General features: G+C 42.5%; 1 protein-coding gene across 1 annotated transcript in view; it reads left to right on the forward strand.

Annotated features, from left to right (window-relative positions):
• The window catches only part of KLHL14 (kelch like family member 14), a 63,614-nt gene that overhangs the window by 23,864 nt on the left and 13,734 nt on the right, over positions 1–26,016 (forward strand). The window contains 1 exon segment of the mRNA XM_055705845.1: positions 22,175–22,264. Within this exon segment, the coding sequence (XP_055561820.1) occupies positions 22,175–22,264 (90 nt within the window).

Here is a 26,016-nt window from a genome sequence, read left to right on the forward strand (position 1 = left end):
AATAGAAGTGATTTGAGACAGATGGACAGCTTCTCTTGACATATGCCAGTTATAATTTCTTCCCCCCCTTATTTTGGCACTTGTGAGAATAGTGCACACTTATGTTAGTCAAAACTGTGTCTTGATGAACACTTCTTGGCAGCCCTGATAGATTTCATCTCTCTTACTCCATTTGTCCAGCAGTCAGGGATGCTGCAGCTTCTGCTTCAGTGCTGTGTTGAGGATGTTTTCAGCACTGCATTGAAAACCTGAGCAAGCATTAGCATATTGCTAAGGCAGAAGTCTTTATATTACCTACTAGACAGATTTAATAAATGTGGTATATGTATGTAGAAGTTCAAGTACATGTACATGCATGCATGTGATTATATGTATTCTTCTTCTTAAACAAACACACTGATTGCACTAAAAGCTAATTTTAAATATAAATTCCATCTGTATTTTCCATCCTTACATTTAGGCCCTTTTAAAAGTGTCAAAACTAGGAAAATATGGTCACAGAAGAAGACAGATTCATACACAGAAAAGCTGACTGGTACGACTATCCAACTTTAAGATTTAGGAGATTAATTCAAGGTGGTCAGGCACACTGCCAATAAGCCACATGTTTTACACATACAGGGAAGTGAGAATATAGAAGTGAGAAACAGAAATATAGTGAAGAGTATTTTTTTTATGTGTGACATACTAGAGGTTAGCCTCAACTCACATTCTGAGGATGATGCATGGGAATTCAACCATGCAAGTGCCATTAATGGTGCATACCTCCATATCTAAGAGCAAGACAGAGCTCTCAGAATGAGTTAAAAACGTAGCATGTTCTCACAATGAATGCTCTATTTGTGCGTTAAATATCATTTTCTTCTGCACTCCCATTTGAGGTAACTTTCAAGAAATGCCAGCCCTCTTTCTGTGCATTTTTTTTTTGATTACAGTGTTGTTAGCTTCTGATTTTACACGGGTGTTACTTGACTCTGTGCATCTTTTGTGATAACCTCTGTACTCTTTGCCTTATTTGCGAGTGTGGTGTCTTGCAGATTCTGGATAGCTTTCTCTTCCTGTATTCCTAGTCACTTTATATCTTGCTGTGCTGTGTCTTTGAAATATTCTTATCTCTGCATTCAGTCTGTTTGTGCTGAAGCCCTCAACAGTCTTTCGTCTTCTCTTGGCTACTTTGTGCCCTTTGTGAACATGCACCTCTCTGGAAACCAGGATGTTAATTTTCTTCTGCATATACAAAGATGCCTGAATCTTCTCACCCTTACGCTCAGAAACTTCACTGGCAAACAGTTACTTTCAGGTAGTCCAGAAATGTTACGCCAATGTCCTGTTCCCTGGCTATGCTTAGACAGGAGTGTTTAGGGTTGAGAACCTGAGAGGGGCAATGGGACAGGACAGAACCGCATTCCAAGACATCCTTAGACAGTACAGAGCTGAGCCATGAGTGGCTGCAAGTAAGAAGGCAGCAGGTGTAAGACAGATGAGTTATCAGATGATCTGTGGCATTTCCACAGCAGATGCTGATGTCAGGCTTCTGCAGAGACATCTTACAGAGAAAGCTTCTGGTTTGTGGAGATATAACTCCCTGCTATATCCTTGCAATTACATCAGAACCTTTGACTCAAAATCTTCCTCCTGGATCACAGAACATATCTTCTTCTTCCTCATCTTTCAACTTGAGTTATGTGTCTTTACAGATGGCTTGAGGATGACTTCCATTTTGCAGCAACTTGTACTGCTTTGTTCCAAGGAAAAATGAAAACAAATTCCTTTAAATGTTTTTACAAAACCAGAGTTGTATCAGAATGTCCCTTCTCATTTCAACATCTCTTTGGTTTGGGGAAGAGGCAGGAACTGAGGTTTGAGTCCCTGCTTTGCTTAAGTCAGAGTACAGTCTTTTAATTTATGAACCTCTCATGTATGTCGCAATGGGTATTTCACAGCTTCGTCAAAGAAAGTTTTGTCCAGCTTTGCAAGGCTAACTGCAAACCAGAAACTGCATAGGTACAAATTTTAAGTTGCTATGACTTCACCAGCAAACCCAGGTGAGCAACACTTGGGCCTAATGCAGCCGTAGAGGATCTGCAACATTTTGAGTCATCTCAGCCTATGGGCGTCATGTGTCTGCTACAAATACACATATCCTGGTCCAGTTGGAACTGGGAGCTGTGGTGTTCTCTCTTCTGTCCAAACCAAGTGTCCCACCTGCCTAGGTATAGATTTCAGTATTTTCACATATTAGAATATTCACATAATAGAAATTCACATAATTTCTAGTGAAAGGGAATACTGCCAAAATTGTTCTCACCAGATCTGTTTGTGTAGGTCCCTTAATACTGTTTGGCCACTGTCTCTAAAAAGTCTGCCATCTGGAGTAACTTTCACACACTGTTACGTGGTGGTGTGTGAATGTAGGGCTTCCTGCAAATGTGGCTGTCTGCTTCTTAGATGATTTCAGGTAAAATTTATGTGTTTATTCTTATCTAGTTGCTCTAGGATTTATGTAGCATTAATGGGAGCTAGGCATGTATGGAGATGAAAATGAACTCTGGTGTGTTTTTAGTTGCTTACTTTAGAAAGCATTCCCTTTTTTCAGTATCTAATGTGACATGTTATTTATGTACAAATGGGTTGCAAACAGGATGGCAAAGCACTGCTAGCTGGGCAAAATGCAATCATAAAAAATCTCATATAAATCCACAGACTTTTCTGAGAAGCTGATACGTGGTTTATAAATTTTCTTCTCTCAAATGTTCTTAAACAAAAGGCAGTTTCCTTCCAAGAAGTGTTTTGTACACAATTATTTGCAATACAGATTTCAGAAGCCTGCCTTAGATTTCTCGGGTTTTGTAAGTGCTATTAATGGCAAGAGATGCACATTTTGCATCCTCAGCTTGTTGTATGTCCTTACTGCATTGTAGTGGCTCATTGTTTGTAGGAAGTCTTTCTCTTGTCAATTTTCCTCTATTTTCTCACAGCTTGATTAAGGTCCTTTCTCCCTTCCCTTCCTCATCCCTTCCCCCTTCCCTACTGGCTTCCCTGCTCCCATACCTTTCTTCTGCTTAAGACAGAAATAAAATTTATTACGGAGTTTTTCTAAGCTTTCTGTCTCATAGCAGGTGTTGTATGAGATACTGCTTTCATTTAACTGAATGCTGAAGTATCTGCAGAAGCAGACTAATACGTCTTTACGGGGATGGTCTTAGGTATGTTGTTTTGTCATATTTATATATTGTGATTCTACTCCCAAATGGAGATTGTGCTACTGTAGGGTATGCAACTGCAGAATGACTGTTCACACCGAGAAAAAAAGTGTTAACAAATTGAATAGTAATGAATTAACCTGCAGAAAAAGCATTTTGCCCTAGTACACAGAAACCCTGCATAACTAGAGCATATAATTTTAAATGAAGCAGGCTCTAGGAATGCCTCGATGGGTGTGATGTCGATAGTAGCTCATAATTCATGGATATGAATTATGGCTGAATATCAGGAAAAAACTTCCTGACATTGAGATGTATTAGGTTGTGGAATAATCTCCCATGGGAAATGGTGGAAATCCCATTGCTTAAGATCAGACTGAGCACTAGGAAAGGAACAAATCCTGGCCTGGCCTCAATCTTTCAGGGCAAATTAAATAATTGCTTTAACATACGCCTTCCTGTCAATCTAGACAAGTGATGTCTTCTGGTATTCACTGGGCAGGAGCAAGAGAGGCAGCTGTGGTAAGAGCTACTCTACCTTGCCCCATGACTGCCCCCTCTGCTTGTGAATAGATCACCCCCAGGGGTAAGAAAAAGGGGTGGCTTCGGGCTCCTGCAGAGCTGTCCTGGAGAATCACTGTGCTGCCTTCTTGGGAGCCGTGGCTTGGGACCTGAGGCTCTCAGCTCAGCTCGCAGCTCTGCTACCGGGGGGCTCACACCCACCCTCTGCGTGTGATGCGGGATGCCTCCAGTCCTCCACCTCCGTCTCCTCCAGTGCTGCCCTAAGATTCTTGCTGCTCTTCTGAGTTACCTTAAACTAATGTCCATGAAGGGGTGGGAGGTGCTCTCACAGTCTCCCCAGGTGGTGTCTTTATAACAGGGCACCAGGGCAGGGTGTTGAATGCAGTAAGTCTTGTCACAAGAGTGTTTGAGCATGCAAAGCCTAATCAGGTGGTGTTGGTGGACTGGGGTGAGTGGCAAAAGCCCAAAGCGGGGTGGTCTTGTCCGCAGTGCCTGCAGGGAGCAGTGTGTGAGATTAGCTGGGCTGTGGTTTTGCACAGAGGGGGTGGCTGGTTTCCAGCTGTGGTGCCCTGAACTAACCTGCATCCATCAGAACTGCACATCAGGGCTGAGGCGTGGGAGCGAACCCGGCACCTTTAGCGTGAGAGACCCCCGCTCAGGATCCTTGGGAGCTGGTAAGAGGGACCACAAAAGGGAATTGGGTTTTTTTCTGCAGTGTGAACATCTGTTTTCCGTGAGCTGGGTAAGCCTACCCAGATGCTCACTGAGCTCAGCAAACACCCAGAAATGATGTAAGCCTGCCATTTTCAGTACCAAATTATCTGTGACTGAATCATTTAAAAATGTCCCATTTTGTTACAAGTAGATGATGTATTTAATGCACACGATTTAGCTTTAATTTAGGGGGGGGGAAAGTCTTCAACTCTGAGATGGCTGCAGCTAAAACTATTAAAACAAGCTTGTTTCCTTGTGAGTAAAAACTAGACAAATGCAAGTGAAGTGACAGGTTTTCAGTGATGGCAATAACTAGCACCTTAATGTATACAGGTAGGTCAATGTTTTGACTTCTGATTATTAAAAAAAAAAAAAGGAAAAAGAAAAAAGTTTTACTCTAAAACTTGAAACTAGGAGATGTTAAATGCTCCTCCCTGGGTTAAGCATGAAAGAAAATAATGAGAGATGCTTTTGCATCACTTTTAGGTGGGGAGGCTTGGCAAATTATGTCATTAGAAATCATTAAAGTAGATTTAAATAGAATTACCATGAGAAGTGATGTAAAAGCCATGTTTCTTCTCTTCTCCTCCCTCCCCCCCAAGTTTTACAGGCAGAAGAACAGAACGTGCATCTCTGATCTATACTCACCAGCAGCTGCTTGCTTGCTGGTCAAGAATTACAGCTGCTCTATGTGCACAGCTTTCACAAACATATATACCATATGTAAAAGATACTTTCCTGATTGAAATTACATGAAAGGAATGTCAAAGAGCTGCCAGATCAGAAAGAAAGAACCAGATTTTTTTTCCTTGACATGTCATTAAAGACTAACAAAAAAGAAGTCCAATTAAAGGTCATGGAGCAGTCTTCTGCCCTCATGCATGTGAAAGGCATTGTGCAGGCATAACTAAGGCAGAATTTGACTCCCAAATTAACTCATTTACTGGATGTAAAACTGAAAGAAAATCCTTATGACCAGCTTGTAAGTGTGTATATAATGAAAAATTACAACAGCAGAAAAATGTATTCATATCATATCTCTAATTCAGCAAAATATTAATCACACTGATGTTCAGCAGTGTGTTTAAATACATGCTTAAGTACTTCACTAAGTACTGCCTGTAAACAACTCTATATGACAGTGCATTAACATAGGACCCAGTTTATCTGTATACTTTCTCCAGAGAACTACAATTATTTAAGCACTGCGGCAGCCAGTAGCACAGTGCTGGATAACTTGTGGTGTCCAAATCCCAGCCTTCTGGCTAGTCCCTGTGCAGTCCTTGTCTCCCACCTGCATTACCACTGATGTCTGCACAAGTTTGTTTAAACTTTGTTGTATTCAACAGAATGACAACTGCTGGAATCAGCTGGGCATTTACTAGCTCCCATTAACTTCAGCTCCAGGAAGGAAAGATATGTCCAGGGCAGAATTGTCCCATGTAAGGGTTTATACAGTGCTCAAGCTTCCAACTTGTAAGTCCTGTTAACGTGCAGGGTGTTTCAGGAGCTTTCTGCACTGGGGCACATTTCACCCAGCAAGGTTGGAGCCACTGTCCTCCTGTCAGCTCTCGGGCTGTCTCCAGTGCAGCTCCAAGAAATTATCATTTCAGCACTCAGAAGTTTGATTTTTCTTAACTGCAAAGATTTACAACAGCAATAAAGCCCTGACATAGCATCCCTTTTCTTGAAACCATGATTTGGCTTCACTCCAGCTGCTTGATTTTAACAGCCTGGCCTCCTCTCAGAGAGGCAGGGCTGCTGCTGTGGAAAGGGGTTTGTCCCCAGGTAAAACAGTGCTGGTACCCGCCTGAAGCAGTTGCAGTCACTTGAAGGCTTTCATTTGAAACTTTAAATACTGGAAAATAATTCATTGTTCTCAGAGAGAATAAATGATCTCTTAGAGAAAAGTCCTCTGGCTTTACATGGCACAAAACATTAGTGTTCAACAGGAATGAAGATACATCTTTAAGTAATAGAAGAATTTGTCTGAATAATGCTAAACTCACTGATTTTGGAGGAAATGTTTTTCTACAGAAAGCTTCTATTGATCTATCTCCTATTGATTTTCACAAAAAAAATTCTTCCAGGGCTGGCCATTTAACTGTATGATACCACAGTGATTTGCCTTTGCTTCTGAAGTCACTATTACCTTTTTGCTGTATGCAGGAAGTGTTCTTGAGAGCTCTGTCTTTCCCCTGATGCTCAGAGGCTTTGCAGAGTCCTGCAAGGGTTACGTAGCAGTGGGATGCTGGAGCTGCCTGTGGGTGCCCAGCCGGCGACAGAAAGCCTCTTCCTCTTTGCAGAAGCAAGGCTGTAGGGGTAGCACCAAAGTACTGGAAGACTAATGAATGCGGACCAATTCTGGGTGTAGGGAGCCCCGTGGAGGGTGCAGGCAGGGTTGAGGAGTAGGTGGTTTCACAGGGGTTGCATAGTTGGACACGGACTGCAGATGGCCAGAGCTGCCCACTGAGTCCGCAGCTGGAATTCGTTCTGGGTGGGCTCTAGAGGCTAATGCAAAAATGTCATGCAATTGTCACAGGAAAAAAATGCAAGCAGAGTCAAGTCTACCTATTAGGGGTAAGAAAGGTGAACTGTATGGATCAAACTCATACCACTCCATGAATTCTGGGGTGAAATCTATTACGAGTTTAATGTCTGCTCTACTAAAAAATTATTTGTGATTGTCAGACAGATACTAAGAATCTGGAAAGAAGTATTTGATTTGCCCATTTGTTGATTGTTTCTATATGCATTTGTAACATGCTGTTTCCTTCCACCAGGGGATACAGCACCTGCTGAACTCAGGCCCCAGACCAACTGGGACCTTTAAAACAAAAAGAGAACCTGAAAGTACACCAGTTGGGGCTAAGTCAGTAGCATGAAGTTAGTTCAGGTATCGCCATACCATACCGTAACAGTTTTGGTACTCACAGTTCTACCCTGGGACTGTCCCTTCAGAGTGTAACAATACTGTCCTTTGTCACGTGTCGAAATAAAGTCCAACTGAGTACCTAATTCTGATTATTTCAGGGAAGTTGCTGCAGAGTTACATTAGCAGTGTTGCCAACAATTTTATCTCTGATCTTGCACATTTAGTATATTAAGACAAAGCTTTGTGAGTCTACTGATTATTTTTTAAATGGGAGGTTTTGATCTTATGGTTGAAATTTAAAAGCAAATTGAAAGTAAATTGAAGACAGTAAATTGAAGGGGCATCAAACATATGCAGTGTCTTGGATTTAGTGGTCTGGATTGTAATTTTTGAAAACGTTTTGGGTTATCAGCACTTGTGCTGTAGAGTAGGGAGCAAATAACTAAGCCCATGAGATTTGTAATGCAATTTGAAGACAAGATTTTTGCAAAAATGCTTAGTATTCATGTTTATCAAAACTATGTTATGTACCCTGGTACTGCAATAGGAGAATACGTATTTGTGAACAGTGACATGGATCTCAGCAAGTATCTCAAACAGGTTTTTGTAATCACTCAGGTTACATCCTCTACATCCTGCAGAACAGCAAAAGGTACTCCTTTACGTCAGGAAACAAAATAAATCAGACTTAGCATTCGAAAGCCTACATATTGCTGATCATATGGAGCTGTCTTTGCAGACTCAGTGTCTAAAGTTCAGCTTTAATGACTCTACAGAATTTTAGCAAAGTTATTTCTCTAATAAAAATGCCACCTTGCTTCTTGACATAGTTACAGTCAATGCAAAATTTTTGCGGTTTTTTACTGTGTAAATAAAGTAGACCGTTCTAAGGGGTAGGCTGATTTCACCAGCTCATTTTGCAGGTAGTTGTTGTTATATTGTTTGTCATCTATGGAATTTTTTTAGTTTAAATTTTTTGTAATTTTGTTATGGTCAAGAGATTGCAAGAGATCCAGCTCATCTTCTTTTCTCCAAGGCAGCACCCACCAATTGAGCCACCATGCCTGCTAGTTCTCATGTTCCTGGGTGGTTACAAATGTAAGGTAAAATGTGCTCTTTAAAACAATCTAATCAGTGCTTTAAGGTAGGTTAAGCTAGTGGCTTTTTCTAATTGTGAGAGACTAGAAGCAATTTCTGCAGCCTAGCTGATAAGTGGTGACTTTCAGAAGCACAGTGCTAAACCAAAGCAATTGCGTTCATCATCTGTTCCTGCTTCGTAGTATGAATCAAAACTGTATCAACGGTAACCTAATTTGTGTAAAACCACATTTATTTTAGCCAGGTGTGGATCAGCAGTGCCCGTATGAATATGTATATGATCAAATGCACTGCATTTGGGATTATATTCTGTCTTTATTAATTTATAGGAAGACTGCAAACTTCTCAGACAGGATCGGTCTGCATTAATGTCAGGTAATGATGCACTGCACATTTTGTCTGTTTTTGCAATGAATTGAAAGAAGAACTTCTCAAGTGCACTTTTTTATTTTACTTCCTTTGTGTTTCTTTTTCTGCCATGTTTTTTCCATCTGTTTCTCTTTGTGAAAAATGCAGATTCATCAGGAATGAAGGTTGAGTTGAGTTTTCACCTGCAGGGTATGTGACAGGACATACTGTTGGGCAGCCCAAATCTGTCTACCCATGCTTGTCTCCCAGTTCACAGCCAAGATGTAATCTTGCCTAATCAAGTGCTGCACTGCCACTTGGGTGTTACCCCTCTGTGTGTGGCTCTTTCAAGGTGGCTTTTGAGACAGTAGCAGGGATATAGGCCTGTGAAGTGCCAGCCGTGACAGGCTGCAAAATGCAAGTTATCCCGTTGCTGGGGTAAAGAGTACTTGAGGGTGTGCTTCCCCCTGTCAGTGCTGCCTGCCCCATGTCAGGAGCATCCGCAGCAGCTGCCCTCTATAGTCTTCCTCTGCTGGGCAGGAGGAGGACTTCCTTTACCTGTGCCAGACAAGCAAAAGAAAAGACTGACTTCAAAATGATCCTGGCTTTTTACTGTTCTTCTCTTGGCCATGGAGAAGAGCGAGAAGAGGATTCTGCAGGAGCTTACAGGGCTGGGCTGGGTCGTAAGAAGGTGCATTGTAGAGGATCTAGGGTATCTGCATTTTCATGGGAGGCTAGGAGAAGCTGGGTGTTGGGAAGGAGACCTTGGCTCTATTTTATATACAGGTTAAATAATAAGTAGTGTTGCTGGGATGGGTGATGCCTTGAGAACAGTTCCTTCTTGTAAGCGGTTGGGAAAGAGAGGTGTAATTCAGCAGTGCCTTCAGACATTCCTGATGGAATAGGCATTCTTCAGCTTTTCTGCATGCCTTCCCCAGAAAATCATTCTTTCGGGAGGTGAGAAGAGAGCTGTAATCTGGCCACCTTTGTGCACTGTGTTTCCATTGGAAAGGAGTGACTATTTCAGAAAGAATTCTTTATTTTCCTTTCATTCCGTAGGTTATTTTTTTGTATCACTTGTTTCCTCACCTCCTCATTCCCCTTCCTTACCCCTGTAATGAGGAAGCACGCTCTTTGTCAAAAGCGAGCACGTCGGTTTACCCAGCTTCCAGATCATTATTAAGAGAGAGAGGGAGAGAGATTTGGCGGCGTATTGGTGAGGAAGGGAACTGTGCCTGCTATATTTCACTGGGACTGGCGCGTGGAGTAGAAAAGCAGATGTGTGTGGACTGCCAGAGAAATCGCTGACTGATCCTCGTGCAGTCTGGGTTCGGGGAGCTGAGACAAGACAAGGCAAAGCAGGTATGACTGATAACCGTGCCAAAGCCTGAGCACCTGCCGTGCCTATTGCAGGCAGCGGGAGCTGGGGAGGGCTCAGCATCTGCCAGGATTGATGCACCGAGCATTTGCTGGGGTTTGCGTACTCCATTTGATTTCTTCCCTTTCACGCCGAACACGAGGAACAAGCAGAAGTTAACTGCTTGGGAGGAAGCTGGCTATGTCTTTTTTTGTGCTGCGTTTCACCTCTTTTGTTTTTTGGTTGGCTGCAAAACCCGAAGCCAAAAGATGATTGAAATGCCTCTACCGGGGAGGGGGGAGCCGAGCACACCGCACCCCATCTAGTGGCTCAGCCTCGAACTGCCGGCGAGAAGGAAATGCGGCAGGAGGAGGAGGAGGAGGAGGAGGAGGAGGAGGAGGGCTCCTGCAACTCCTGCCGTGGGCTTTCGGACTCCACAGCACCTACCTGGGTGATTCAGGGATGCTGAAGCAGCTGCAGGGTAGGCAGGCGTCAGCTGCCTGTCAGACCTGGGGTGGATCACCCCCAAGGGGCTTGCACCAGGCTTGAGAAGAGCGTTAGACAGACAGCAATACCAAGCCCTCCAGAGTTAGGAAGTACGAGAATTAAGCTGCTTCTGCAACCTTAATTTGGCCTCTGTTTGCATAAGCATTAAGATGCAATCTCTAATGATACCACACACTATTCTTTGTCACATGTCAGTGCACAGAAGGAACCGTGCTGAATTTCTGCTTGCAGTATGTCTTCTGTTGTTCAGCGAGTAGATCCTGTCTGTCACACATTACTGAAATCTTCTGAAGACAGAAGTTTTCCACAAGGTTCCCTTCACAGGCTTCACAACAACAGGGGACAACTGCTTCACTGGCATCCGTTGTGGTATTTTTGCACCATCCTCTTTGTGAGGAGCATAGGCTGTCATTGTTTCCGTTTTGCAGGTGAGGAACAGAAGTGCAGTGAGGTTAAAGTCAAAGGTATCCTTTATTTTGGGGTACCCGTTTCAAGGCCCCTCAGACTGTGCTTTCCAGACTGCTTCTCGCACCTACTTCAGTTACAGCAGTGAACATGGGGCGCTGCTGCGTATCAGACACAGGGATCAGATCAGGCTCTCTGAAAATGAAGCACACGTAATTAGTGTTCTCAGAACAGGGGAAGTGGGTAGCTGTGGAAAAAATTAGCTTAAGAGACTTGTCTAGCACCACAGCAACATCATGCAGCAAAGGCAGGGACAGGATTCCATCCTCCACCTCAGGGCACAGCTGCCTTAACTGTGAGGAATCCCATCTGCTCCTGCAGCCCCCAGACTCTCCCTACACACCTTCCAGAGGTAGAGCAACCTCTCACAGTCAGATGTCTCGTTCACTGTTACCTGCTTTACTCATAGGGTGGCTTCATCCCCTGTGCAGGGGTTGTGGCTGTAAGGTAGGTGAAGCTGTTGCTGTTGTTTCAAGTTCCTTTCTACCCAAACCACATCTCATGGTCTTGTCTCCTCCTTCACGGCAGCCCTGGAACTTGTTTGACTTCTGGGTGAGCCTGCTCAGGGCATTAAACCAAAATGAAAATGTACTCGTTTTCTGGGTTATTTTTCCACCAGATTATTGCTTTGAAAGGGCTCACTGAGGGGTGCTGAGGACAGACTGTGGTAGCATGAAGAGGGGCCTGGATTGCACGGGCTGTGAGAGGAACAGGGCCACAGCAACACTGGGTTAGACCCATTTAAATGTTTTGGTATCGTGTGCAGAGGTGGTAGTTTCACAGTCACGAGAAGCTGATGCCAGCTGGTGCTGCTGCTGATACATCAGTCCTTCCCTTCTTCTCATGGCCTGGCTTTTCTGCTCATTCCCATTTGTGAGGCGAGGCAGGGAAGCTTAGTGGGGAACAGATCTGGGTTAAATTCAATGCGCCTTAAAAAAATAGTGTGGTTTCTCGCCTGTTTATTGCTTGGCTACATGTGTCCATCAGCCATCACAGGGAGTGATGGGACCTGGGACAAGAAAGGGCAGAAATGTTTCTTGCAGTGGCCACTTCTGCAGGCCAGGCCTCTGCTGTTCATGGGACTGAACCTTCGGTTCACGGACTGAACCTTCAGCAGTTGGGAAGTATCACAGGTACTGTGTTAAGGGCCATACCAACATAAACAGCGAGGTGCCAGAGGAGACGTGCACTGCAGTCTCTCGTAATGGCAGTCCATAAGTTCTGAATGCCCCACATCTCCTCAGCATACCTTTCAAGGTATGCTGAGAAACGGTGCGTCATGTAGGCTGGCTTTGTAGGTCTGCCATACACATCCCTGCCTTTTGAATTCAGGTGGTTGCTGGTGGCAGTGGAGGCTGTGTGTCCTGGGAACCAGGGGGTGTAAACAGCCCAAATTTCCACCCAGATGTGCTGACAGCAGAGTGTGAGGAGTGCAGGACTTGGGGCTGTGGATCAGTATGTGCTATTGTGCTTGCAGATTTTGCTCTCTCTTCCTCAAGTCCTGGTTCTTTCTGCCTTGCCCCCTCTGACCTGACCTGATCCAACTCATCTCTGTATGTTTGTTTCAGTTTCATTCCCGTATTGAATTCAGTCTCCACCAGAACCTGGTCCAAGCCACGGTTACTAGCACAGTGAGTCCCAGTTTTGTTCATAGAGTCCCTGTGTCTTGGTCCTCGCTTCCCTCCACCTACCTAACTGAAAATGATACTTTTGTGAACGCTACTGTTTGCAAAATTAACTTCTTCAACAAAAATATAAGCCAAACGAGGATACTTAGTTAAGTATATTTTAAGTATTTGGGATTGATCCCAACAACTTTAATTTACTCTAGTGTACGTGTCAAATCCTGCAGTCCCAGCATGGCCAGTGATTTAAATTAACCTGACCTTTTATCCTGTTTGTCAGCAGTCCATGACCACGCACTAGTGTGTGATTTGTGAATTATTTGTGATTCTGTGTGAACATGGTTTAGCCCATGAGTTTTGACACCACTTGATTTAAGTAGCAGCTGCTTGTGCTGTGATACTCAGCTTGGTATTCAGTTTTGAGAAACATAGTTTTGCTTCTGTTTTCTGACTGGATGCTTTCTAAATCCCCAAAAAGTTTTTGAGGAGAGAGAAAAAAATTTCTGATATGAGTGCTTATATAGAATGATTTTTTCTCATTGTTGTGATTAAGCATCACAACACATTTTTCATAACAGTTTTTCTGAAAATAGTGAGCAGTTGTGTTATTATAGAAAACAGAAGAAAATTAACATAAATTTAATCCAAATCTATTAATGGATATTTTTTTTTCAGATATACATTCTCATTTCATCTTCTGAGAGTATAGATTTACAAAGTGAGTGATCTGTGTCAATTTTACCTAGGTATGTGGTCTTGCTGCCCAGGTCATATTTCCTTCCCTGAATTTGAAAATGTTCTGTGGGCCTGCCATTTTTCCCTTCCTTGGGAGCCCACCTGTGAGGAGAAGTCTAGGAAAGCTGCATTGCTGCCTGGTTTCTGTTGGAGAAACCAGTCTTTGGTATTACCTAATTTACGTGGATTGATTCCTGTGTTTCCCTTTGTATTTGTCTACCTAGTGGTTAGTACATTTTAGAACGGGGTCTTATTGTCCATCCTGAACAAAACAAATACTATAAATTGTGTTTAATTCTGTCTGTCATGGAAAAAGTGTCAACAGTAGGACAGTCTTCTCCTGGTACTTGCAGTGATCACGGTGGTGGTGATGAGAACGTTAAGCTCTGCTAGGACATCTTCAAGTGCCTTTTTTGCGCAGGGTGCTGGTGGGGATGTGCAGAACGGGGGTACAGTCTGGGCTGCAGTCCTCACTCAGACAGCAACATTCCTACTTACGGGTGTGTATCAGGGCGTGGTGGGGCTGGTGGCTCCATGAGAACAGACGTCAACATGCATCCAGAGTCCATCCAGGAGATGAGGCCAAAGACAGGACTTGAGACGCGCTACAGCGTACCTACGTGGAGTCCCTCCAGGCCAGGTCTGGGTACCTAGGCTTGAGCTGAAATGGGGCTCCTGTGCCTGTGGGCGAGTGGTGTTGGCGGAGACTTCAGGCCAGTCAGGGCCGTTGGGTCCTGTTGGTGTCCTCAGCACCCTGGCAGTACGTTGTCAGTGGCCTGTCCATTAACAATTCACTCAGAGCCACCTTGGTGGTCACTGGCAGGGACTCCTGAGCTTCCTTTAGGCAGCTCAGGTACATTAACATAATGCTACATGGACATTTCTGCTTCTGCATGCTGTGCCTGGGCATGCTGGAAGTTAGGCATGTTAGAGTTTCAGACTCTTCTTCAGATACCTGTACAAGGTATATACCTTCTGGGAAATGAAACATTTTTTGAGCTTGTTTCCTGGTGGTAAGCATTGGGCAGAACCTTCTACCCTCTTCTGCTTTATATCTAGTGTTTTAGGTATGTGCTGGATGCTCTTATATACAAAATCTTTCGTTTGTGAATACTGAAGTATTTAAAAGGGAAAATCCTAAAATCCATAGCAGTGAAGGTTTCAATTTATCTATTATGAGTGAACTTAAGTGTATTGAAACAGCTGTTTTAATATGGTGAAATATGGGCACATTCCTCCTCCATGTAGAGTTTTGGAAATGGAAAATCATGTTTTTCTTCTTCTCCTGGAATAACTTCAAGACTTAGTGGGGGAAAAGAAACTTTTGGTGGCTCTAAAATAATACATTGTTTTAGAGTGGAGAGCAGGATAGGAAGTACTGAGACCAGGAGAGAAAATAGTGAAAGATTCAACTTTTGGGGTAGTGGGGGCCAAGTAAGATCTTGCTGCATGTGACGAATTCTTTTAAAAACATGGGTCCCTGAGCAACACCAACAGAATCCAGCCAGGAAAATGGAAGGAGTGGTTGTGGTTGTCCTGAGCTTGGAAGGTTACCTTCAGAGAAGACCAGGAAAATGCATGCATCTCAAGGTCAGGTAGAAATTGAGCCACAAATGGACGCAACTGGTCACAAGCAGTTGGGTGTTAACAAACCCCTCCTGGTCGGGGTCTTCTGTCCTGTGGCACTGTTAGAAAAGGGAATGCATGTCCTTGTGTTGACATCTTGGAGGATCTGAAAGCCTCCAGTGGGACAAAACAGTATTTCTTTCTGGAGCTTTCTGGCAACTCTGCTGTGATTTTCTCCCATCGGGGACTACTCATCACTTCCTCCATGAGGAGATTTTGTTGTGCGAAATGTCACACATGAATGTTTCATCATGAGACTGTTAGATGTGATGAGATGTCATTCCCCAGTAATATATGTTGGGTTCTACTTTAGAGATCATAAATCCAGGCCTGAGTAGGTACACAGCACATTCTACTGGGGAGCAACCATCATTGAGGTAACAGTGCATAACTCACGATGGTGGACAGTAAGTGTCTCCTGATAAATGGTCTGTGGGAGTCAGTGGGGCATCTGGGTGGCTGGGGGCAGCCTTCAGCAGGTTGTCAGGTAAGTAGGGGGTAACAGAACAATATGAATTATCGCTTTGAACCTTCCCACAAGATCGTGCATTACATCCCCCTGCTCCGCGTCATGCCAAGACATTTGGTGTATTGTTACATGTGCTTCTCAGTTGCTATATGGGCCGTTCAGCCGCACACAGTCATTTCCATAGGGAAAGTGGCAGGGGGAGCACAGCAGGGTGTGCGTCACTTTGCTATACACTGCATGGGGAGGATTGTGCCAGGATTTTGGTAAAAGAACATCACCTTTTAAGGTGAGAGTGCAGTATTTTCCTACTTTATTTAGACACTGTTGATCTGAGTAGGCAGCTTTATTTTATTGTTCAAATGAAATCCAAATAGGTGCTTGCAGCTTTGAAAATATATGGGTAAAATTTGTTCTTGCAAGCAGCCAAATGTATGTGTTGCCTGAAAACCAATAGAACGATCTGCCATAAGGGTGAATTTCACCCATAGAAGCAGGCAGGTCTGTACTCAGAACTTGCATCCAAGTAACTTCAAAACAATTTAATTCAGGGGGGAGCTGAGCATGCCAGATATTCCTGATGTTGTTTGCCTGATGTGGTGTGTCAGCATGAATTTAAGTGTCTTATGTTAGATGCTCACATATGAAAAATGTAGCCCATTAAAACAATTAAACTGATGATCCTGCTGAAAAAGCCTGGCTGGTGTTATTCCAGAGAATGTATCAAAAGAGTAACTCCTGACATTTGAATTAAAAAAAATAATATTTTCATTAATAAGGAATATCTTCATAATGTGAAATGTCTTCATTAATTTGAAATAATTTTATGAAATGTCATTCACTGTGTTACGAATGATTCCAAGGACTTTCATCTCACCTCTTTCTTGGTGCTTATGTTATCTTGACTAGAGGATACGTTTGGGGTGGCATTTTGCTTTTGCTTACCTGCAGCCTCAGGTGAAGTAGTGACTGTGTCCTAGATGAACTCAGATATCCTGTGCCCATCCTACCTGTGATGGATTGAATGGAGTTGCCACAAAACTGGCAGGGGGATGAAGAGGTTGTGAAGTTTCTGGCTGAGCTGATGGAGTTCTCTGTGGTGCAGCTGGACCAGAGCTATAACAATTATTTGCTCTCAAAGGTGACTTTGAGGCACAGTGCTTTATCTTAGGATTTTCTGCTTATGGGGACTGCTGTTGGATTGTTCCAGGCTTCCTCCACTGAGCTGAGCTCAGACTCAAGATTGGCATTGGTGTGTTGCTAGAAAAAGTACTACACATGTATTTGCTTGAATTTGAGGTTGACAGGGTACAGTTTGGCCTCAGGAATGTTAATAGAGGTATTTGCCATCTCCTGTTGATGTCTCCTTTTTTAACTTTGTTTCATTACCTTTTGAGCAGAAAATACCAGTGGGTGAAAACCTGATGCCTTTGAAGTCAATGGCAAAACTCCCACCATGTTCACTGAGGCTAGAATTCCGTACTTAAACTGTGGTCAGTCTTTCCCCACGGTTATTAAATAACAAACAATCTAAGTGAACAATTCACAGAGGAATCCTAGTGTTTATTTATATAACCTCCTGGGTGAGAAATAACAAGTAGCGTTCAGTAATAAATGCATAGCCTTCCTGAACATGATGTATGAACCAAAGAAAGGTGAATAGTATCTGATACTCAAGAAATAATTGGACCAGCTGTGGTCTGCCCAGCCTTTTGCAGAGGGGGCTGGGAAAGAAATTAGTATTGTATCTCTGCCATGAGCAAAATCAGAGTCCCCTAAAGTGAGTTTGTAGGTGCTTTCTGTATGGAAAGAGACATCTTCTCATATTACTCTGCCCTCTGGAGAGCTCTGGAAATAACCAGTTTTCAAGTAGCAGCAGTTGAATATTATGTAGCCAACAGGTTAGGCTGTTAATATTGTGGAAGGTCGTTATTGACTCCATATGTCCTCTGATAATGACGTCCTGGTTCTGGAAACACACTCTTCTCTTGCGTCATCTGCACAGGTCATAAGAGATGATAAGCTTGACTTCTTGGTGTGTACTGAGTTTTGAAGGGGCTATGCTCAAGCTGTGCAGTAGCTGAGGAAGAGATTTCTTGGCTTTCCTCACAGTACCTCCTGTATCCCAAGCAGCTGAACGGTTCAGGGCAGTGAAAAATCTATGAGGGTTTTACATGGTTTTTTTAAATTTTGAATAGAAGAATCAAATGCCGTTTGTGAAAGGAGTTTTTAGCAGAGCAGGGGAATGGCTATGGGCTGTATCAGCTTTCAGATCTCCTGGGACCAGAACTCATCCCTCCTCCTGTCCTGAGAAATTCCATTCCTGTTCCTCTTTCTTTCCTGCTAGTTACTGTTGAAGTGGCGATAGACAGGGGAAGGTGTAAGAAGAATGAGGAAATGATGACCCCTTGATTAATGTATGGAGAACAACCAGATGCTGTTTCCTAAATGCACAGTTGTTGGCAGAAACTAAGCAAAATAAACAGCACACGTTAATGTGTTAGGTGAGTGAGGTGTGTCGCTGTCACCCCCATACAAAAGTTAGAGGTGCCTTTGGAGTATCATTGCATCTAGCTGACCTCATAGGTGTTATGGTTGTGAGTGTTTGGTTTCATGAGCATTTGGCTATAAGCCATAGGCTCTGTTTTTGCAAGTAGGTCCCAGAACATTATCAGGTGCCTTTCAGCAAGTAAGGTTTGGCATATGAGAGGAGTTTTTGCCTGCAGCAGGTATGGTGGTGTGCAGAGTGCTGCTGTGTCTTCCACCCGCGTCTGCATCTGAAGAATGTCCATGAGTGTCACCTCCTGCACAATGTCACTGATTTTGTGTAGTGAAGTATTTCGTAGCAAACACCGCTGCAGTCTTGGACTCCGCTGCTTTCCAGATCATTCTCAAGAATAAATCACCCATTCAGTTTTCACCTAGAAAGCTCTGCATGTTACGTATCTGTACCTGAGAAATTGCCTCCCACCTTACTGAGGGTCTGCTGCCAATCATGCATAAATGGCATGGGAAGGGGGCTGGTGGGGTGGTTGCCTTCTGTAGGGCTGCTTGGATTCGTTTGTGCTCTTGGTCCAGGGAAGCACAGGTTTGTTAACTGCGGGCCTCCCGAGCTTTGCGAAGTGTGTGTGAGGGGCAGGGGCCCAGAAGAGGTGGTTTCTGCCCACTCCAGCTAATCTATTTATATCTGTCTGTCTCACGTAATTCTCTGGCACCTATCACCTTGGTAGCTAAGCGTGTTTCTCAGATGACCATGGCTTTTTTTCATCTTCTCTTTTTAATAATCTTTTCTCCTTCCTTTTAAATTGATCTTTAATAAAGTTGAGAATTCTTGCACAGGGTTTTATAAACATGTGTTATTAAATTTTAAATCTGTTTTGAAAGTGCCTCTATCCTACTCCCTCCTAGTAAAGTGACCTTTTTAAATGGAGGGAAGTGGGTTTAGATGACAGTCATGATAAATGCGGTCATGTTCACTCAATAAAATAAGGCCCAGTGCATTTGAGGATAAATCAGTGAAATGTACAGCCCCACCTGTCTGTCTCCATCATTCATTTCCACTGTCACTTTCACAGTGGCTGATGGATCACAGTTGCTGTAAAATTAGACAGCCTTTAATCTCATTTCATCCTGATTAGCTTCTCCTTACCCTTTCCCTCTAACTCACTGACTGACACGCTAAAAACTCACACCGGGCTGTGTTTGAGCGTGGCGTACAAACTTCTCTTCAAATACCCTTTTTGCGGGGCAGGCATGTGTTCCACTGAGTTGAAATCGAAAAAGAGAAGATGGGATTTTCACATTATTAAAGCAAAACAGCAGACAAAGGCTCGTATAAAATTAATGGAAGCAGCAGCCTGGCCAGACTGTGTGATGGGCCAAATTCTTCCTGTTACACCCTGACAGGCCCAGTGAGTTTGAGAAGATTGTTCCTACTAGAGGCTAAATTTAGCATGCTCGTTGCCGTGTAATTTTGACTGTATCTACGAAAAGTTAGGTCCTATATAGTTGTGTGTTTGAAAGGAATTACAGTTCACATCATGTTTTCTGATGCTTTTAAGGGGCATTTTATGGTGGTAAAAAAACCAAAACCTGTTCATTCCTGTTGTTTTGATCTCTGTGTATAACTCATGATTCTGAGGGACCCTAAAAACAGTCGGCAAGATTGACTGTGATGCTGGCTGTTTCACAATTTTGATGCCAAAAGTCCCTTCTTACTAGATGTCCACAGTGTTGCTGCACCCTCCCTGTTTTGTCCAGCCCCCTCCAGCCCCCTGGGCAGATTCATGAGACCAAGAACAGAGTTTTCCCCAAAGCTCTGTGAGAAACAAAGATTATAGTAATGGTTTGCAGTGTTTTATCGCAATCACCTTTCCTTCTTAAGCCCCAAACCCAGCCTCCTTTCCAAGGCAAGCTTCCCTTTAGCTTTCCTGTGGGTTACTGGTGGTAGTTTGGGTCATTTGGGCCCAGTCCCATATCAGTGGGAATGTTGCCATCAAGTTAAGTAGGAGCCAGGATTAAGGCCTTAGTTTTCAAGGTTTAATTACCATCATAAGTGTGGTAGTCTTATTGCATAGTTTATATGCATAGGAACAGCAGAAAAGCTTAAAATATAATTTCTTCCTCTACTGGCCCTGTTTGTGTCAATATGGAGGATAAATAAACAACAGCCTTTGCAAAAATAGAAACAATGTGAAAAATAAGCATGTGTGCTGTCTGCAGCCATTTGTTTTGGTAAACACTAGATCTCCTCCGATTGACCAACAGAAGAGCCTGGTTGAGGGTACAACCACTGGCTTGGACCTAATATGGAACCCTAACACAGAGCATTGGATTAGGTAAGGATTGAAGCCCCTCCAGAATGATCCTGAGGAGTTTCTTCTTGAGAGGAGGGGTCCCAAAAAGCATCTAAGAAAATTTCCCATGGGAGATCCAAATTCATTATGTAGTACAAGCATCCACAAAATCAAGGAAGGTGCTGGCATTATGAGAAAGAAGATTTTAAAATAGGAAAATGTCTTGAGCTTAAAGAATGAGATAAATATGATATGGGGGCTAAGAAGATAACAAAAATCTTTTTCATTATCTCATCCCAGTGTAGGAATATCTAGGTAGTATAAAATCTTATGCAGTGCCTGGTATAGGATTACTTCTCAGTTATCTAAAGTATACTAGTAGCAAATAACTTTAATTAATGAACTTTCACTGTACTTGGCTGCTCAATTTAAGAACTGCTTCACTCTACATGACTTGTAAGGCCACAGACTATGGAAATGATATTCAACCTTTACTAGAAACTAAAAACATACCTTACTTATTCATCATTGCCTTGGCAAAAACTTTAGTGAGAAGCTTAAATGAGCCCACTTGATCTTTAAGAAAATGTGTCCTAAATAACAAAGCTGTGCATATTTCTTCTTATTATTATTTGCATATGCTATACTGCACAACTGCATTCTGAGAAAAATAAAAGATAATAAAACAAATGAAATGAGAGATATATCACCCAAAATAATCCAAGTGTGAGATAGGCTGCTTTTTTTTTTTTTTTTTTTTTTTTGGCATTGGCAAAAGAGCACAAAGTAAGAGCTGGCCCTGAGTCATATTGATTTCCCACTGCACTGGTTTCCTAAGTGCTCTGTTGATCCGTGTCAAGCAATAAGTTCCCTGCCTGTACATGCACATCACCTCCCCATTTGTCCTCACCTAGATTTAAGGTGCCCATATGATGAGCTGAACAAGGACATCATTTTTCCTACTGGTGTCATTGGGCCAAAACTACTCTATGTGGTACGATAACTAATGCTATGTAAGTTAACATTTACCTATCACAATAGTGCTGTATGGCACACTGCAATAATATAGGCATGTTATGTATATATAAGTCCTTATTTTTGTGTCTTAGCATTTGCAGTGGAAAAGGTAAATTTAAAAAATAGATTATTGCAACTGTAGTTGGTCCATAGTAATTGCGACGCCTCCAAAAAAAAGGGATATTGCAAACCTAATGCCACAGTTTTGATCTTTGTTAACAAAGGGCTTCCTGATTAGATGAATAGAAAATGTGTGATTGTGCTGCTAATGACATTGTACAGGAAATTAAGCGTATACATTTGGAAAAGGCATTAAATCAGCAGGACCTTAATTTAAAAACTTAAAACTGTATGGAAATGCAGCTTGTTCATTGCTGTGTAATAGAAAGCTACTGAACATACTGACTCTTCTTGTGGAAACATTACCAGCAGAACAAAGCTGGGCTGAGGTTTTTTTAATGTTTCCTAGCATACCAGGATTCTTAGCATCTGCTTATTTTCAGGGAAATATCAGGCAACTTCCCCTTTTTACAAGTTGGTTTTAGAGCAGCATATATGGCACTTGGGCTGGGGGGGAGGGGGCGCTGAAGGTCCAGAGAGAATTCCAGCTTTTTTCCTTCATAATTTGCAAGATTGAATAGTGTAAGATTACTGATTAGTGGCTTTTTCTGCTGCTAAGTCAGTGGACATACATGCTTGGGGTGATGCATTCCCCTATTATTTTATACAGATGCAATCTCAATGTTGTATTTTGTACCTTTGGAAGTATTTGATGGAATCAGTGCTCTGAGCTGACAAAGAATTCTTGCTTTACTTACAGTTATGCCATATAACAGTGCCCATCACTGTGTCGTGGAAGTGGAAAACTTCTTGTTTGTGCTGGGAGGAGAAGACCAATGGAACCCTAATGGTATGTATAGACTATTAAGAGACACAAGCAGCATCTGCCTTCCTGTGTCTGTGTCCATCCATCAGGTCAGCTGATGTAGTCATTAGCTAGGGATTTTGAGGACCCTCAGCCTAATTGTTGAAGCTAGCAAAGGCTACTTTTAGATATTGGTGTAATAAATATCTGGTACTTTAGCATTAGCACTTCCGTCATTCATCAGCTCCCACATCCCTTGAGAAATGCCACAGGCAGCAGAAAAGACTCTTTCAAGTGCATGCACCAGGCAGCAGCTGTTAAGAATTTTAACCTTCATTTCCAGTCTCCTTCCAGTCATAATATAATAATGCAATTGCAGTAGATGAATGCTTCTTTTCTATTGTCAAACAAGATACTCGCAGCTAAAGTTGTTAATGTTTTAATTATCTAGTCTCTGAGATTCTTAAACTGGTCCTTTTTTTAGTCTTGTGCAAGAGCTTCTCATACAGATTATCTGCTGCTACCTTCTTTGATTTGATTACTTCATAAATTTACCGCAAAGAGAAATTAAACAATTTAACAGGCTTCTGAGCAAAGCAAAAGGAGAATACCATGCCTTGCAAAATTCACAAAATTGTCAAGACATTGTTAAAAAGCTTGCACACAAAGAAAGAGTTGTAGTTGTAGCAGTCTGTGTAACAGAGATAATTATGACTGAGAAACCATAAAACAGCTTGCAGGTACACATTTTTACTTTAAAACACCAGAGGATCCAGCTGAAATTACATATACTGCATATATTTTATTGTGAATGCCCCATTTCAGCATCTGCACTAAACCAAATTATAGAAAATTGTTACATCTGTTCACTTCCTAAAACCTGAGACAAACAATCCAGTCCACCCTATAAGCATATTTCCGGTGTACTTAAAAATATCACTAAATGTCTTGGGGGAAGAGCCCCTTACTTCTGTTGTTGAATCTCCTTTATATTAAACAGGAGGTAGTGTGGTGTCATTATTGACTATTATTATTAGGACCATCAGCCACATCTAACAACGGAGGGCCCCTTGTGCTTGGTGGTAGGCATATGTATAATAAGAGGCAGACTTTGTTTTAGACAGTTTGTAGTTAAATGGACATGTCACATGAAGGATAAAAGAAGTATGATTACCCATAACGTAGAGATGTGGAAACTGGGTCTCAAGGTGAGACGTTACCTCATGCAGAGATGTTAGAAGGGGCACATACACTGCATATGCGACAGGAGTTGAGCACAACTATATGTCAGGTGGATGGTGCCTAGGTCTGAGGTCACCTAGATCAACTCCTGAGCTGAAGATGTTGCTGAAGACATCTGACATCTTCCTTGTTATGTGCATACTAGGGTGGCAATTTTTCTGTAGAGAAGATAGTAGGAATAAAAGAGGTAGGAGCATTGCTGATACTGATCTCTTTACAAATTTACTGCGAGAGAAATTAATCTTACTTGTCACAAAAAGCAGACCTGAAATCATAAACTACACCCGGTGCTATTGCTGGGCTAGTTCTTTCTTGGAACTGATCTCTAAATGTGCAGCTACATGAGAGCTGCTCACATGTACCTGCTTGAATTTATGTAAAGGCCGTTGTCTGCTGTTCTCATAGACAGGAGGGGCTTCAGACAGACCTAGCTGGGACTGTCTTGCCAGAGAATTACAAGGCTTTTGATTTGAGTGAGAATGTGCCAGGTGTTTTTCCAGTGGAAAGAATTACCCTTGAGATGGGGGCCATGGAAGGAGCACGACACATTTCTTTGGCCATCAGACTGGCGGATTCTTGAGAAGCTGGGTGGACCCTGAGGGGCGCCCATGCGCCCTCCATGCTGCCCCTGTGACTTCCTAACAACTTAGGGTGCACGGGACACATTTTTTCTCACTTCTTTACATCCTTCTGTAGCTATGCCTTTCCAGTCACAAGGGATCCCTGCATGAGTAAATGCTGATGAGAGCAGGTTGAAGAACACAGGCATGGATTTAAGACCAGCCTTCTTAACCTTCAGAGCCCTTCACCTGTCAGCATGGCTGCAGAGACATTCCTGTAGAGAGCAGAGAGCAGCATCTGCCTCCTTTTGTCCCATCGTCCTGATTTGCAAATCCTGATTTCTGATCACTTGTCACAGTTCCTATGTTCTGACAGGTGTTTCCTAACATGTAACCTGACTGATGAACAAGGCAAAATAATAAACTATTCTCCTTCAAACTGGAGTCCAAAATTAAACTGGAGTCAAACCAGTTACACCAGGCAGCTTAAGCAGGTCATCAGGTCCTTTTTCTGCCATCACAGGCATCATGTTTTCCCATTTTGTAAATTTTCTAAGCTACATTCAAAAAGCAGTTGGAATTTTAGCCCCCACTACTCCTGTTGGAAAGCTGTTACAGAATCCGATGGCTCCAAATGACTAGAAACCTTATGCTAATTTCCAGTAAAATGTACTCTTTGACTGTCTAAATCACCTTGTTCTCATGCCAAAGTTGGCCTTTAGCTTAATAGTTTTTCCCCTGGAGATTTGTTCTTCTGATGTATTACAGGCAGTGCTCCTATCCCCTTTCAGCTTTTGTTTTCCCAGGTGCAACAAGCCAAGTTCTTTGTTTCCTGCCATAAGGTAAACTTTCTGTTCCTCCTGTCTCCATAGTAGCTCTTCTTTGTGCCTGTTCTGGTGTGATTTCATCTCCCTTCCTGTGAAGTGACCAGATTTGTATCCTGTTTTCCCACTCTAGGCTCACTAAACCCTTCTCTTTCTACCATGCACTATAAAAGCCTCCACATAACATGGTATTTGTGCTGAATATGTGTATGACACATGTTCTGTTAAGAAGCTAAGGTCCCCTAATGAAAGGTTTGTATGACAAAAATTAAAAAGTTGTTATATGACCACTGAAATGCCTAGCAACTGAAAGATGTAGTGAATATGGCAGCATTAAAACCTCCTACATTGTTTTGAAATCCTGCTTTTTGGAATAGAAATAGGTTAATAAATGTCTTAAACAGTGAGATGTAGGGCCAGTTAGATGCCTGCTGTTACTGTTTTACTGTTTATTGAATCTATAGCTCTCACTGCCTCTTTTTCTAAATTGTATAGACTAAAGGAATTCAGAAAAGGGACCAAAAGCAAAGCCTCGCTTCACTAAACCCAGCAGTAAAATGACCAGTTGCCCTTAGTGTATGGGGATCTCACCCTATGTCTTGAGATGTGTTTGCGTGGTGCTCAGCATAAAGGGCTTTGGTCCTCATTAGGCACCACGCTGGATTTGAAGGGAAATGCTGCATTATTCATCAGTCTTCTGCTTTACCCTCCTCATATAGAACACACTTGCAACACAGCGAGCGAATGAGTTTGCTTCCAGACAGAGTGGTCAACATGGTTTCTTTCTCTGTTTTCTTGTAGAACATGATCTTAAATTATTAGAAATATAAATTGTAGCTGTATCATTATTCTTCTTTACAATCTTGATAGTCTGTTTACACATGCTGAAGTAAGTGTGGAATGAAACAAGCAAAGCGAGCCAATCCTACAGAGGCTTGTCTGATGCAAAAATTTTCACCTTGTAGAATACCCAGTGACCATTTATAGAACTGTGACATATGCAGTTGGGTTATTCTGCTGGCCTGTGAAGCCTCTAATTCAATTTTTTAGTCACACATACATAAACAAAGGTTTCTGTTTCCGAGATCCTCATCTGTTAGAGTCTCAGGTGTTACAGGAAATTGCCATACACTCTCTTGCTTCAGTTTTCTTGCTTTGATGTCAATCTGCA

The sequence above is a fragment of the Falco cherrug genome, chromosome 3, assembly GCF_023634085.1.
Source record: "Falco cherrug isolate bFalChe1 chromosome 3, bFalChe1.pri, whole genome shotgun sequence".
Classification (NCBI taxonomy): domain Eukaryota; kingdom Metazoa; phylum Chordata; class Aves; order Falconiformes; family Falconidae; genus Falco; species Falco cherrug.